The sequence below is a fragment of the Nylanderia fulva genome, unplaced genomic scaffold, assembly GCF_048542155.1.
Source record: "Nylanderia fulva isolate GAGA-0341 unplaced genomic scaffold, ASM4854215v1 Scaffold407, whole genome shotgun sequence".
NCBI classification, from domain to species: Eukaryota; Metazoa; Arthropoda; class Insecta; order Hymenoptera; family Formicidae; genus Nylanderia; species Nylanderia fulva.
Window position 1 is genome coordinate 77761 of NW_028190485.1, and position 13499 is coordinate 91259.

A 13499-nucleotide genomic window follows, 5' to 3' on the forward strand; every position below is an offset into this window, starting at 1 on the left:
ATACATTTATGTATGTTGCATGGGCATGGGATTTGCATGGGGTTGCTGGGATTGGATCCTTCCATGAACACATTATTAATAAATGAAATATTTTTTGGATTTTTTATTATTGAAAATCTCTCCTCCAATTTTAAAGTCGACCAGACTGGCAATAATTTATTTTAAATAATTAGTTTAATTTACAACGTTTCGGCTGTCATTGCAGCCCTTTTCAAGTAATCTATAAACAATTATATACATATAAATATAATCTTAATGCGCTTAATCATACAAATAATTATAAATTTACAAACATATATATGTTTACATACCAGATTAATACAATAAATCATATTTACAGCAAACCCCCGACAAAATTAACCATTGTTTTGATGAACAATGTATAACTGACTGAAGTAAGCCCGAAATAAATAGATGTTGACTGTTAGTAGAAAACTTAGTCATTACGCGTTGAGGAAATATAAAACCAAAGTACTGTATCTTTCGCAATTTTTAAACCGTCAATACAAAGTCAAATAAATAGATAAATAAATAAATAAATATGTAACATATGACAATATAATATATTAAATAGCTTCAAGAACGCGATCATAAATCCCACTAAAATTCTCCGTATCTTTTTGTAAATTAATGCTTTTTCTTTGGTTTTTTATATAGAACATTTCTGCTATTTCTCTTTTTCTCGTTTGTTTTTCTTGATGCAGAATCACAGGAGAATCCCAACGGAACTCATGATCGTTACAAGTCCGATGCAAACTAACAACTGAGTGTGATGTCGTGTCTTTTTTAATGTTATTTTTATGTTCCTTAATACGTGTTTCTAAATGTCGCTTTGTTTGTCCAATATATGTAGAGTCGCAATTCGCGCATTCGATCTTATAAACGACATCGGTTCTTTTTAAGTTATCAATACTATCTTTTCCTTTTTTTATCAAAGTGTCTAATTTTTTTGAAACGGTATATACTACACCGATTCCATTTTTGTTTATGCAACGAGTAATATTTTCGCTCAAATCTCTAATATACGGCAACACTATAACATTTCGTGTATCAAATTTATCTCGATTAGACGCACCAAAATTACCGCCAAATTTAATCGCCCTAAGTCTCCTGTTAACAATTTTGTTTATGACTGTTAACGGGTAACAATTGTTACGAAGAATTCGTTTGACTAAGATGATGTTTTTCTCGTGAAACATAGGGTCAGCGAGTAAAATAGCCCTGTCCACGAGGCTTGTGATCACACTAATTTTATAACGCATCGGATGGTTCGAAAGAAAATTTATATAACGGCCTGAAAACGTAGGCTTACGGAACCAGTCAGTCGTCAATTTGCCATTAACTCGCATAACGCTTGTGTCTAAAAAACTTAAGGAACAATTGTTCTCCAATTCAAACGTAAACTTTAGTCGAGTGTGAAAACTATTAAAAATCGTAAGCATATCCTCCACTTTACATTTCGGAATAATTGAAAAAATGTCATCAACATATCTGAAATAATTTTTTATTATTATTAAATTATTTTCGATATTGTGTATTGTAACATATAATAAAAAGAGCTATAAATATCTACTCTCTCTTTCTCTCTCTCTCTCTTTCTCTCTCTCTCTCTCTCTCCTTCCCCCTTCCTCCCCCCCCTCTCTCTCTTCTTCTCCTCTCCCACTCCCTCTCTCCCCCTTTCTCTTCCTCTCCCCTCTCTCCCTTCCTTCTTTTTCGCTCACCCATCCTCTCTCCCTCCCTCTCTCACTATATTACCTTTCTTCCCACCTTATTTTATATCCAAAATAATTCTTTGCAAAAATTAATATATATTTTAATGAACTTTGCAAAAATATGTGAAATCCGTAAAAAAGACATCACAGATGTTAAAAAAAGTGTTAAGCGTAAAATGTTATATGTATAAATCATTTTATATAATGTAAATTTATACGTATCAATCACAAATATATTTCTTGTGACCATATTTGCTCAGTTGTGAGCTGACAAACCTTGAGAGATTTTTGATCCATGCAAAATGTCCGACACTGTTACCGTCTTGCGCGTACAGCAAATTGACGTGCTTGTCCCTTTTCTGCTCCGAAAGCCGTAGCGGGATAATGCCGTTTTCATTGCTGTAGACATTGATTGAGATGTTATTTCAAATTTTTATATTTGATTCAGAGTCACTGGAAACTCAATGTCTTTGCAATTCAGTACTGTTGTGTAATGGGGATAGGAGGATTCCCGATCCACATTTCTCTTAGCAGGGTGAAACACAAAGCTGTGACTACCGCCCACGCGAAACATGCATTGTCTTTGGTTTGTACGTTTACAATCGCTCTCTTCATCATTATCTCACGCGGTAATTTAATATAACATCTTGCAAGCATCGGATTCTACTTGTTGATATTTATAATCAAATTGATTATTCGCGATAATGCCCAACCACTATCACGTTCTTGAAATTCTTCAAGCGATGCTAGCGTGGGCTCGATGACGCGGTGCTCAAACCATTCGCGTATATCAGACGTGCGAAAAAGTTCGTAGTTTCTCGTATTTATACTTTTATTGGCATGTTTATTACCCGACACAAACTCACCATTAAACACAGTGTTTGCTTTAACACTAGTATACTTTTGCAACACTTTTTGCACGTTCTCGATCACAATGTCTTTAGCATTTTCAAGAAATTGACGAGGTTCGATGTGATTACAATTTATGACCGCACCAGTCAATATACGGCTCTCAATTCCTCGCCATATGAGTCTGTTTTCTACTTCCAGCACCTGCGTGTATAAAACGTCTGCGTATAGTATTCTTCAAATTTTCCAGACGAGCAATTTGGGCGACAAGCGATTGCCGAACTCCGATCGCTAACCGTGGACGTTTAATTCGACTTTGTTCTTCCAATAATGCAATAAATTCATCACATTGCTGCTCCCACACAATGTATTCTTCCATCGAATTTACTCTTGTGAATTGCTCCAACAAACTTACTTCCATCTTGATGCTCTTGCGGAACCTTGATAAAATACTGACAGAGTATGTCTCTTTGCCATGATTTTTATATGATCATTGACACTTGAAATTTTTGATATATTGCATTTTTATGATGATTTCACCTGAGGATGTCACAGCAGCCGTATTGGCGTTTGTGATACATTTTTTGCAAATCGGATAATTTTGTCACGTACGGTTTTGATTCATTAGCGCTTGAAATTTTGGATATGTTGCACTTTGCACATTTTATTTAACCTTCACACTAATTCTAACATTTCATCTGAGAATGATGTCACAGCAGCCCTATTGGCGCTCGTGATACATTTTGCAAATCGGAAAATTTTGTCACGTACGGTTCTGATTCATTAGCGCTTGAAATTTTGAATATGTTGCATTTTGAACACCTGAGGATAATGTCACAGCAGCCGTATTGGCGCTCGTGATACATTTTTTTGCAAATCGGATAATTTTGTATGGGTTTACTCATCACTGGCGACTTCATTAATTTTATCGTTATTTTTGAATTACGATAATTTTTAACGAAATTATAAACAATTAAAATCAAAATACTCATTTTTTACTTGATTCGCGATAATGCAATAATAAAAAATTTTAGAAACATTAAAAAAATGATTTTACAGGGACAACTTTAAACTCTCACATTCCAAAGTTAAAAATTGTCGTAGATTTTTTGAGAAAGTGAGAAGTCCACAAGACAAAAATTTTTTATTTTTGTTATATCCCTAAGAGATATAACTATTAAGAAATAATTACTCGTATTACATCCGCTTGACGACGGACACTGACCGCGTAAAAACGCATACGATGCGAGATATACGCGGAACCGAAATTGCTCAACGCGCAAGCAAAGCAGAAAGACTTTGAATCTGCTTCGCTTGCACTTTGGTCCTTGACCGAGGGGGCCTGTTGCCAGGCACCCCTTCCGATCGAGAAAATCCCAAAAAGTGATACTATAAAAACGAAGCAGGAGACGCACCGCTCAGTCGAAAGTCGCTTTCAAGACGCTTTCGCGTCGTTCGTTAAAACGATCTCGCTAGCCGCGTGCGATCTTAACATCTTCTCGCAGTCGCGCGCGATACGCGAAGTTATAGTTAAACAGTGCCGTAAACCAATATACGCACAAGTGTAACAGTGGTGAAACAAATAAAAGTCAAGCGGTTTACTTGAATAAAAGTTTTAATAATAAAAGTGAAGTGCATTTATTTCATCAACCCGAAATAAGTCCTGACGCCCCGGATCCTTATCCTAATTTGGCGCGACCCCTTGTGTCTCACCCGAGGCACACAACATTTTATTTAATTCATGGTTTTCAAAAATTAATAAATTCACAGAAACTAAAAAAAGTAACATTTTATAAAGATTGCAAGCTTTGAAACTCTTTCTTTGGATTTAAATTTTGTTCATTTTTATCAAAGTTGTTTAAATTTTGCTTATTTTTAAAGAAAAATTAAGAGAACTTAATTTTTATAAACAGTATAAATTCACTACATCATGATTGGAATGTCATTAACATTATAATGATATTCAAATGCAAAATAACAATAGATTAATATTAATGTTCATGTACAAAGTACACTACGAAATATTTATAAAATCAACAAAGTGACTATAGAAATGACAAAATCGATCTAACTTTAATAAGTATCAGAAGTGAGCATAGTTATTGACGTTTGTAGTTATGATAAAAGAAATTTATAATTATTTATTTGTAGAGCTCTCTGGTAAGTGATTTTATCTTTTTAACAAAATAATGCGTGCATTTTTTAAGATGTAAAGAAATTTATTAATAATATGGTTATAAATTTGAACTGACAACACTGGCTTCAATTTAGAGTTGTTAATATATGTTTATTTTAACGTTTCGACCATACGGGTTGTGGTCCTTATCAAAAATACAATTGTGATATTCTAAAAAAAACCGATATTGTTACATCAGCCACGCTAATTTTAACAGTTCCTGTCTCAGTGAATGCCACAAATCTGAATCACTTTGCTTTATTGTATTACGTTCAATTTGTCTCCAATTTTTCCCATTTTCAAACAACTTTTCCAAATAATTTTGTAGAAGTTGTTCAAAAACCTCGGGTAGAAGATCAGGTTTTTGTGATTGCGGACCGTAATGACAATCTGTTCCTGACTTTCTTTTACATTTTTGTCGTTCATCAATTTTCCGAGATTCTCTAGTTCTTGCAACTTTAATTTGTCGTCGCTTTTCCAGAATCTCGACAGTAGGAGGAACATTTTTATCCATGCTTTTATGCATTTCCGTAAGACCTTGTTTCGAATTATATTGCAAAACTGCCTCCGCAACTCTAGCATTGTAAGAGCCTCGGTTACTAAAATTAATGCGCTTACCAGCAATTTCTTTGCAGATTATCGAATTGAACGACTCTACAGGATTGTTGGTGTATTTGTACAACAAACCGTCGGAATAAGCGCTTAAATATATGATAGCCTTCTCTACTCTTTGGTAAAGATCGTGTAATTTGAGAAACGGTACATAATTTTTCTTCGTTTCATCAAGGTCACATACGACCGCGTTTCTTACATCGTTTATGTTCACCAAATATATGACTAGGAATGTTTAATATATCTTTTTGTAATTCTCTAGCTTTATCATGGTGAGGTTGCTCTTGTTTATTTCGTAAATCAATTGCTTCTATCACTTCTGTTCGTATGTTCATAATGTTGTTCTTTACAACATTTCGTAGCTGGACAAAACCGCGCTTTCTATGCATTTTTGGCTGAGTTGTCCCTGCTACCGCCTGCAGCTTTTTGCATAGATTGCAAAGCAAATGATTGGTGCATTCTATTTTTTTTACGGTCACCATTTGTTCCCGATATGGTCTGCTATCAATGACGACCTGATAGACGCTGCTATCGCCATCGGCAATAACTGTTCTAAAAATTAATCCATGCATTTCCAGGCTACTTTTAAAGCCTTCTGCAATGGCGTCGCTCTTCATACTTGTGGAGCTTGCGTTACGATCGAAATTTCTATAGCATTTATGGTTTTTTGGTTCGATTCCGTTTTGTTCCGCTACATCGTATATCGTGCAATATTTATTGCGGATACCGATAAAAAGAACTTTTTTCGTGTGGTAACCAATTAAAGTACCAACACCGGAAAGAGAATCGTAGGCGTGGCCGTACGATCTTTTACTCCAACTATCATCAGCTATTACAGTTATGTACGGAATACCGTTTATAACATCGTTCCTTTCGAGAGCCAGTTGCTTTTCAGTTTGGCCAGCCATTTTCATATTTTCCATGGCTGTTTTCTCAAACTCGTCTACTAACATATCTCGATTTTGATTATAACTTTTATCGGACATACATTGAATATTCATAGCTGCACACAGCTCTTCTAATTGGGCATGGCCAATTCCCACTGTAATAGTTTCTATTGCAGCAGCCATATCAATGCTTAATATTTTCGGATCTTTGGGTTCTGACCAGAATTCGGCTTCAGTATTGCACATTTGGCATTTGAAAGTAAAATGCGTCTTAAACTTTTCGGTTTTAGTTTTTATGAGTTTCCAATTTTTAAAATGGCACTCTATTCCTTTCATATGATTATTGAATACTCTCTGGAGTTCTTTCCATACATGAGAAAAGTCGACAATGCGACGGCCTTCAGGCAAGCGTTCCTGGATACGATTTATATCCAGAGGGCCATTCTCGATAACAAAATAATCATCTTCGCAAAGTTCGATATCTTTATTACAAATATCTGTTTCAGAAATTGACTCCAGGCATTGCACTTTTTGAGTACTAACTTTAGAATCTATTGTATCGAAATCCAATTCCACCGATTTTTGAAAATCGATGGATTCATTGCTAGTATTCTTATATGTGCTATTCCTAGAGTCATTTTTCTCTTGGCCTTCGGTTTTAGTTTTTAAGACTTTTCAATTAATTTAAATTGGCACTCTATTTCTTTCATATGATTATTGAATGAACTCTGAAGTTCATTCCACATATGAGAAGAGTCGACAATGCGACGCCCTTGAGGCATGCTTTCCTGGATATTATTTATATCCAGAGGGCTATTTTCGACAACAAAATGATTGTTATCTTCGCAAAGTTCGACATTTTTACTACCCGTACCTGTATTTGAATTTGACTCCAGGCATTGCATCGCGGGTACTAACGATTGGATACTAACTTTTCAATCCATTGTATCAGATAGCAATTCTGCCGATTTCTGATTATCGATGGATTCATTGTTAATATCCTTAAATGTGCTATACCTGGAGTCATTTTCCTCTTGTCTCTCTTTCTTCAGCATCAGTCGCCTGCAAAAAAAATAATGTTAAAATATTGTTAAAAAAATTAAATGTATCAGTTATTATATAATTATCAAAAGATTTTTGTGAAAAATAAATGCAGTCTCTTGTTTATAAATCTATATCTTATTCAAACTATATTATATTATACAATAAAGTTTCAATATAAATGTTTTATTTTTATACTAAGCAGAGGATACATAAACCGTATCTGATGTAAAGAAGCAGTTTACGAATAAATAAGTCTGGCATAAAATATCTTCCAGAACGCACATGCAAATCGTTCTGGGAGAAGATATTTTAAAAGCAACTAACAGACGAATAAATCGTCTCTGATATAAAATATCTTTTTTTAATAACCAGAACGCACATGCAAATCGTTCTGGGAGAAGATATTTTAAAAGCAACTAACAGACGAATAAATCGTCTCTGATATAAAATATCTTTTTTTAATAACCAGAACGCACATGCAATTTGTTCTGGGAGAAGATATTTTTAAAGCAACTAACAGACGAATAAATCGTTTCTGATATAAAATATCTTTTTTTAATAACCAGAACGCGCACATGCAAATCGTTCTGGGAGAAGATATTTTTCTTTTTTTTGTTACTACTGCAACTTTATAATTATTAGTATTACTATTGTACTATTGTAACTACTACTTATTATTACTATAATATTTCTACTACTAACAACTATTTAAAATAAGCAAGAGACTGCTTTATATTTCAGAAATTGTTACTTTAGAAAATATGTATATAATGTAAAAAAAATTTATAACAATTGAACTCCATAAATATTGAGTAAGAATATAATCTATATATATATATAAATATATATACACACACACACACACACACACACACATATATATATATATATTTATATATATACAGAGTATCCCAAAAAGATCGGAACACTGAAAAATCTCGAAAAATATACGTTTTACAAAAAAAAGTTTTAGACAAAAGTTATAAAAAATCTATTTATTGATCTGATCAGTTTGACCTTGGACAGTGTTACCAAGGTCAGAATAAGGTTACCTTAAATTTCTTAGATGTAATCCTATATTTTTTATTACATATTCTTGTAGCTTATCTCGAAGGCTTTCCAAAACACTATAATAAAATGATTTTTCATAAAGTGCTCTTTGAGTTATAAAGGTTAGAAGCTAACAATTTTTTGACATAAACTATATCTTTATAAAATATTCCATTTTCGATAATCATACGTACTTTTTTGCACAGTATAATAAGAAATCAATTTATTAAAGAAAACAGATAATTGAATATGTAATATTCAATATGCAGCAGCATACTTTTTTTATAAGCAACTGTGTTTTTTTACACCAATTCATTGGTCTCATTATTCCGTGCAAAAAAGATATGATTACCGAAAATGGAATATTTTACAAAGATATTTTATATTTTATGTCAAAAAATTGTTAGCCTTTATAAATCAAAGGGTACTCCATAAAAAATATTTTTATTAGTGTTTTGGAAAGCTCTCCAGATAAGCTACAAGAATATGTAATAAAAATTATAGGATTTCATCTAAAAAATTCAAGGTGACCTTATTCTGACCTTGGTAACGCCGTCCAAGGTCAAACTGATAAGATCAATAAATAGATTTTTTATAACTTTTGTCTGAATCTTTTTTCTGTAAAACGTATACTTTTCGAGATTTTTCAGTGTTCCGATCCTTTGCGTCATCAAAGGGAAAGGAAAGGAAAATCTCCGATTATGTTTATTTCTTATCAATCAGATATTCGATCAAATGATAAATTGTCGATACTATCTTCGATTGAATTTGCTCGATTCCGAAGTCAAAGTTCACAACTTGAATTTTTATCAACATTTATAATGTAAAATTGTAAAATATAACTAATTTTCTTATCGTGCGAAGTCAATCAAAGATTAGATTGACAATTACAAAACAAAAGCATATGATTTTTCGAATATTTTTAATTATGGTTGACAAATAAACGTAATCGGAGATTTTCCTTCTTTCCTCTTCGATGACGATAAATTAAACCAATACACAGATCAATTTAAAAATATTCTTGTTATAATTTTATTAGTTTCATGAATAAATTATTTTATTCAAAAAAATTGCAAAAATTTAAGTCCTGGGCCCTGTGCGGGGATTATTAACCTGGTGCTGTCGGGCAATGCTGAGTAATTATATATCCTGGTGCTGCGGCGGTGCAAGGGGGGGGGGAGAGCGACATTTATCGCCATCATCATATCCTCGCGTCCGCTGGCAACGACGGCCATCGCATCATGCGAAAAAGGCAGTATGTCCTACGCGGACTTGAACCCTAGTTCGCACGATGATAATCCCACGTTCTAAATTGGCGCCACAGAACTCTTGTATCAATATGGATTTTCATGAGATATTTGAATTAAAGAGAAATGTTTTAGTAAAAATATTATTCATCCACTTATTTCAAAAAGATAAAATAAAAAACAAAACTACTTTTAAGAGTTTAACTAGGCTCTGTAATATATAAATATAAATTTAACATATATAAGATAGGCAATAAGAGCCAAATCGCGGATGTTCATGATTACAGTGCGTTATTCTAAACGAAACTAAATTTTTTCGTTAGAATTAAATACCTGTGCACAAGGCACCAAATTTTTACTTGGACACGGCCAAGATATAAAATTGGAATAATCTCTACAAGAGATTTTTAATTCCATGTATCCCCTATTCCCCCTAAAGAAATAAAGTGCGAGAGAAAAATATAGATCCGAAAGTCGCAGAATCGGGAATCGAACCCGAGACCTTTCGCTTGCCGGGCGACTGCTCTTCCAACTGAGCTATTCAGATCCTTTCGATTCTATACTTTTCTCTGTTATATGTATTAATGTCGGTAAATAAACGCCTTTAAGCCAGCGTGTATAAATTAAGAGTTTAACTAGGCTCTGTAATATATAAATATAAATTTAACATATATAAGATAGGCAATAAGAGCCAAATCGCGGATGACAGTGCGTTATTCTAAACGAAACTAAATTTTTTCGTTAGAATTAAATACCTGTGCACAAGGCACCAAATTTTTACTTGGACACGGCCAAGATATAAAATTGGAATAATCTCTACAAGAGATTTTTAATTCCATGTATCCCCTATTCCCCCTAAAGAAATAAAGTGCGACAGAAAAATATAGATCCGAAAGTCGCAGAATCGGGAATCGAACCCGAGACCTTTCGCTTGCCGGGCGACTGCTCTTCCAACTGAGCTATTCAGATCCTTTCGATTCTATACTTTTCTCTGTTATATGTATTAATGTTGGTAAATAAACGCCTTTAAGCCAGCGTGTATAAATTAAGAGTTTAACTAGGCTCTGTAATATATAAATATAAATTTAACATATATAAGATAGGCAATAAGAGCCAAATCGCGGATGACAGTGCGTTATTCTAAACGAAACTAAATTTTTTCGTTAGAATTAAATACCTGTGCACAAGGCACCAAATTTTACTTGGACACGGCCAAGATATAAAATTGGAATAATCTCTACAAGAGATTTTTAATTCCATGTATCCCCTATTCCCCCTAAAGAAATAAAATGCGAGAGAAAAATATAGATCCGAAAGTCGCAGAATCGGGAATCGAACCCGAGACCTTTCGCTTGCCGGGCGACTGCTCTTCCAACTGAGCTATTCAGATCCTTTCGATTCTATACTTTTCTCTGTTATATATATTAATGTTGGTAAATAAACGTCTTTAAGCCAGCGTGTATAAATTAAGAGTTTAACTAGGCTCTGTAATATAAATATAAATTTAACATATATAAGATAGGCAATAAGAGCCAAATCGCGGATGACAGTGCGTTATTCTAAACGAAACTAAATTTTTTCGTTAGAATTAAATACCTGTGCACAAGGCACCAAATTTTACTTGGACACGGCCAAGATATAAAATTGGAATAATCTCTACAAGAGATTTTTAATTCCATGTATCCCCTATTCCCCCTAAAGAAATAAAATGCGACAGAAAAATATAGATCCGAAAGTCGCAGAATCGGGAATCGAACCCGAGACCTTTCGCTTGCCGGGCGACTGCTCTTCCAACTGAGCTATTCAGATCCTTTCGATTCTATACTTTTCTCTGTTATATGTATTAATGTTGGTAAATAAACGCCTTTAAGCCAGCGTGTATAAATTAAGAGTTTAACTAGGCTCTGTAATAAATAAGTATAAATTTAACATATATAAGATAGGCAATAAGAGCCAAATCGCGGATGACAGTGCGTTATTCTAAACGAAACTAAATTTTTTCGTTAGAATTAAATACCTGTGCACAAGGCACCAAATTTTACTTGGACACGGCCAAGATATAAAATTGGAATAATCTCTACAAGAGATTTTTAATTCCATGTATCCCCTATTCCCCCTAAAGAAATAAATGCGAGAGAAAAATATAGATCCGAAAGTCGCAGAATCGGGAATCGAACCCGAGACCTTTCGCTTGCCGGGCGACTGCTCTTCCAACTGAGCTATTCAGATCCTTTCGATTCTATACTTTTCTCTGTTATATATATTAATGTTGGTAAATAAACGTCTTTAAGCCAGCGTGTATAAATTAAGAGTTTAACTAGGCTCTGTAATATAAATATAAATTTAACATATATAAGATAGGCAATAAGAGCCAAATCGCGGATGACAGTGCGTTATTCTAAACGAAACTAAATTTTTTCGTTAGAATTAAATACCTGTGCACAAGGCACCAAATTTTACTTGGACACGGCCAAGATATAAAATTGGAATAATCTCTACAAGAGATTTTTAATTCCATGTATCCCCTATTCCCCCTAAAGAAATAAAATGCGAAAGAAAAATATAGATCCGAAAGTCGCAGAATCGGGAATCGAACCCGAGACCTTTCGCTTGCCGGGCGACTGCTCTTCCAACTGAGCTATTCAGATCCTTTCGATTCTATACTTTTCTCTGTTATATATATTAATGTTGGTAAATAAACGCCTTTAAGCCAGCGTGTATAAATTAAGAGTTTAACTAGGCTCTGTAATATAAATATAAATTTAACATATATAAGATATTACAGAGCCTAGTTAAACTCTTAATTTATACACGCTGGCTTAAAGGCGTTTATTTACCAACATTAATATATATAACAGAGAAAAGTATAGAATCGAAAGGATCTGAATAGCTCAGTTGGAAGAGCAGTCGCCCGGCAAGCGAAAGGTCTCGGGTTCGATTCCAGATTCTGCGACTTTCGGATCTATATTTTTCTCTCGCATTTTATTTCTTTAGGGGGAATAGGGGATACATGGAATTGAAAATCTCTTGTAGAGATTATTCCAATTTTATATCTTGGCCGTGTCCAAGTAAAATTTGGTGCCTTGTGCACAGGTATTTAATTCTAACGAAAAAATTTAGTTTTGTTTAGAATAACGCACTGTCATCCGCGATTTGGCTCTTATTGCCTATCTTATATATGTTAAATTTATATTTATATTACAGAGCCTAGTTAAACTCTTAATTTATACACGCTGGCTTAAAGGCGTTTATTTACCAACATTAATATATATAACAGAGAAAAGTATAGAATCGAAAGGATCTGAATAGCTCAGTTGGAAGAGCAGTCGCCCGGCAAGCGAAAGATCTCGGGTTCGATTCCCGATTCTGCGACTTTCGGATCTATATTTTTCTCTCGCATTTTATTTCTTTAGGGGGAATAGGGGATACATGGAATTAAAAATCTCTTGTAGAGATTATTCCAATTTTAGATCTTGGCCGTGTCCAAGTAAAATTCGGTGCCTTGTGCACAGGTATTTAAATCTAACGAAAAAACTTTAGTTTCGTTTAGGATAACGCACTGTCATCCGCGATTTGGCTCTTATTGCCTATCTTATATATGTTAAATTTATATTTATATTACAGAGCCTAGTTAAACTCTTAATTTATACACGCTGGCTTAAAGGCGTTTATTTACCAACATTAATATATATAACAGAGAAAAGTATAGAATCGAAAGGATCTTTCTCTCGCATTTTATTTCTTTAGGGGGAATAGGGGATACATGGAATTAAAAATCTCTTGTAGAGATTATTCCAATTTTAGATCTTGGCCGTGTCCAAGTAAAATTTGGTGCCTTGTGCACAGGTATTTAAATCTAACGAAAAAACTTTAGTTTCGTTTAGGATAACGCACTGTCATCCGCGATTTGGCTCTTATTGCC

At 33.9% G+C, this 13499-nt stretch overlaps 1 protein-coding gene and 1 pseudogene across 1 annotated transcript; both read right to left on the reverse strand.

Moving 5' to 3' along the window:
- Positions 1–1933: 1933 nt before the first annotated feature.
- On the reverse strand, positions 1934–3084 carry LOC146721823 (uncharacterized; annotated as a pseudogene).
- A 1743-nt stretch (positions 3085–4827) lies between these two features.
- LOC146721824 (uncharacterized) lies at positions 4828–7263 on the reverse strand. The gene is given in 4 exon segments (XM_085486214.1): positions 4828–5338; positions 5340–5528; positions 5530–6907; positions 7254–7263. Coding segments are annotated over 4 exon segments (1920 nt in total). The 3' UTR covers positions 4828–4995.
- Between the last annotated feature and the right edge of the window lie 6236 nt (positions 7264–13499).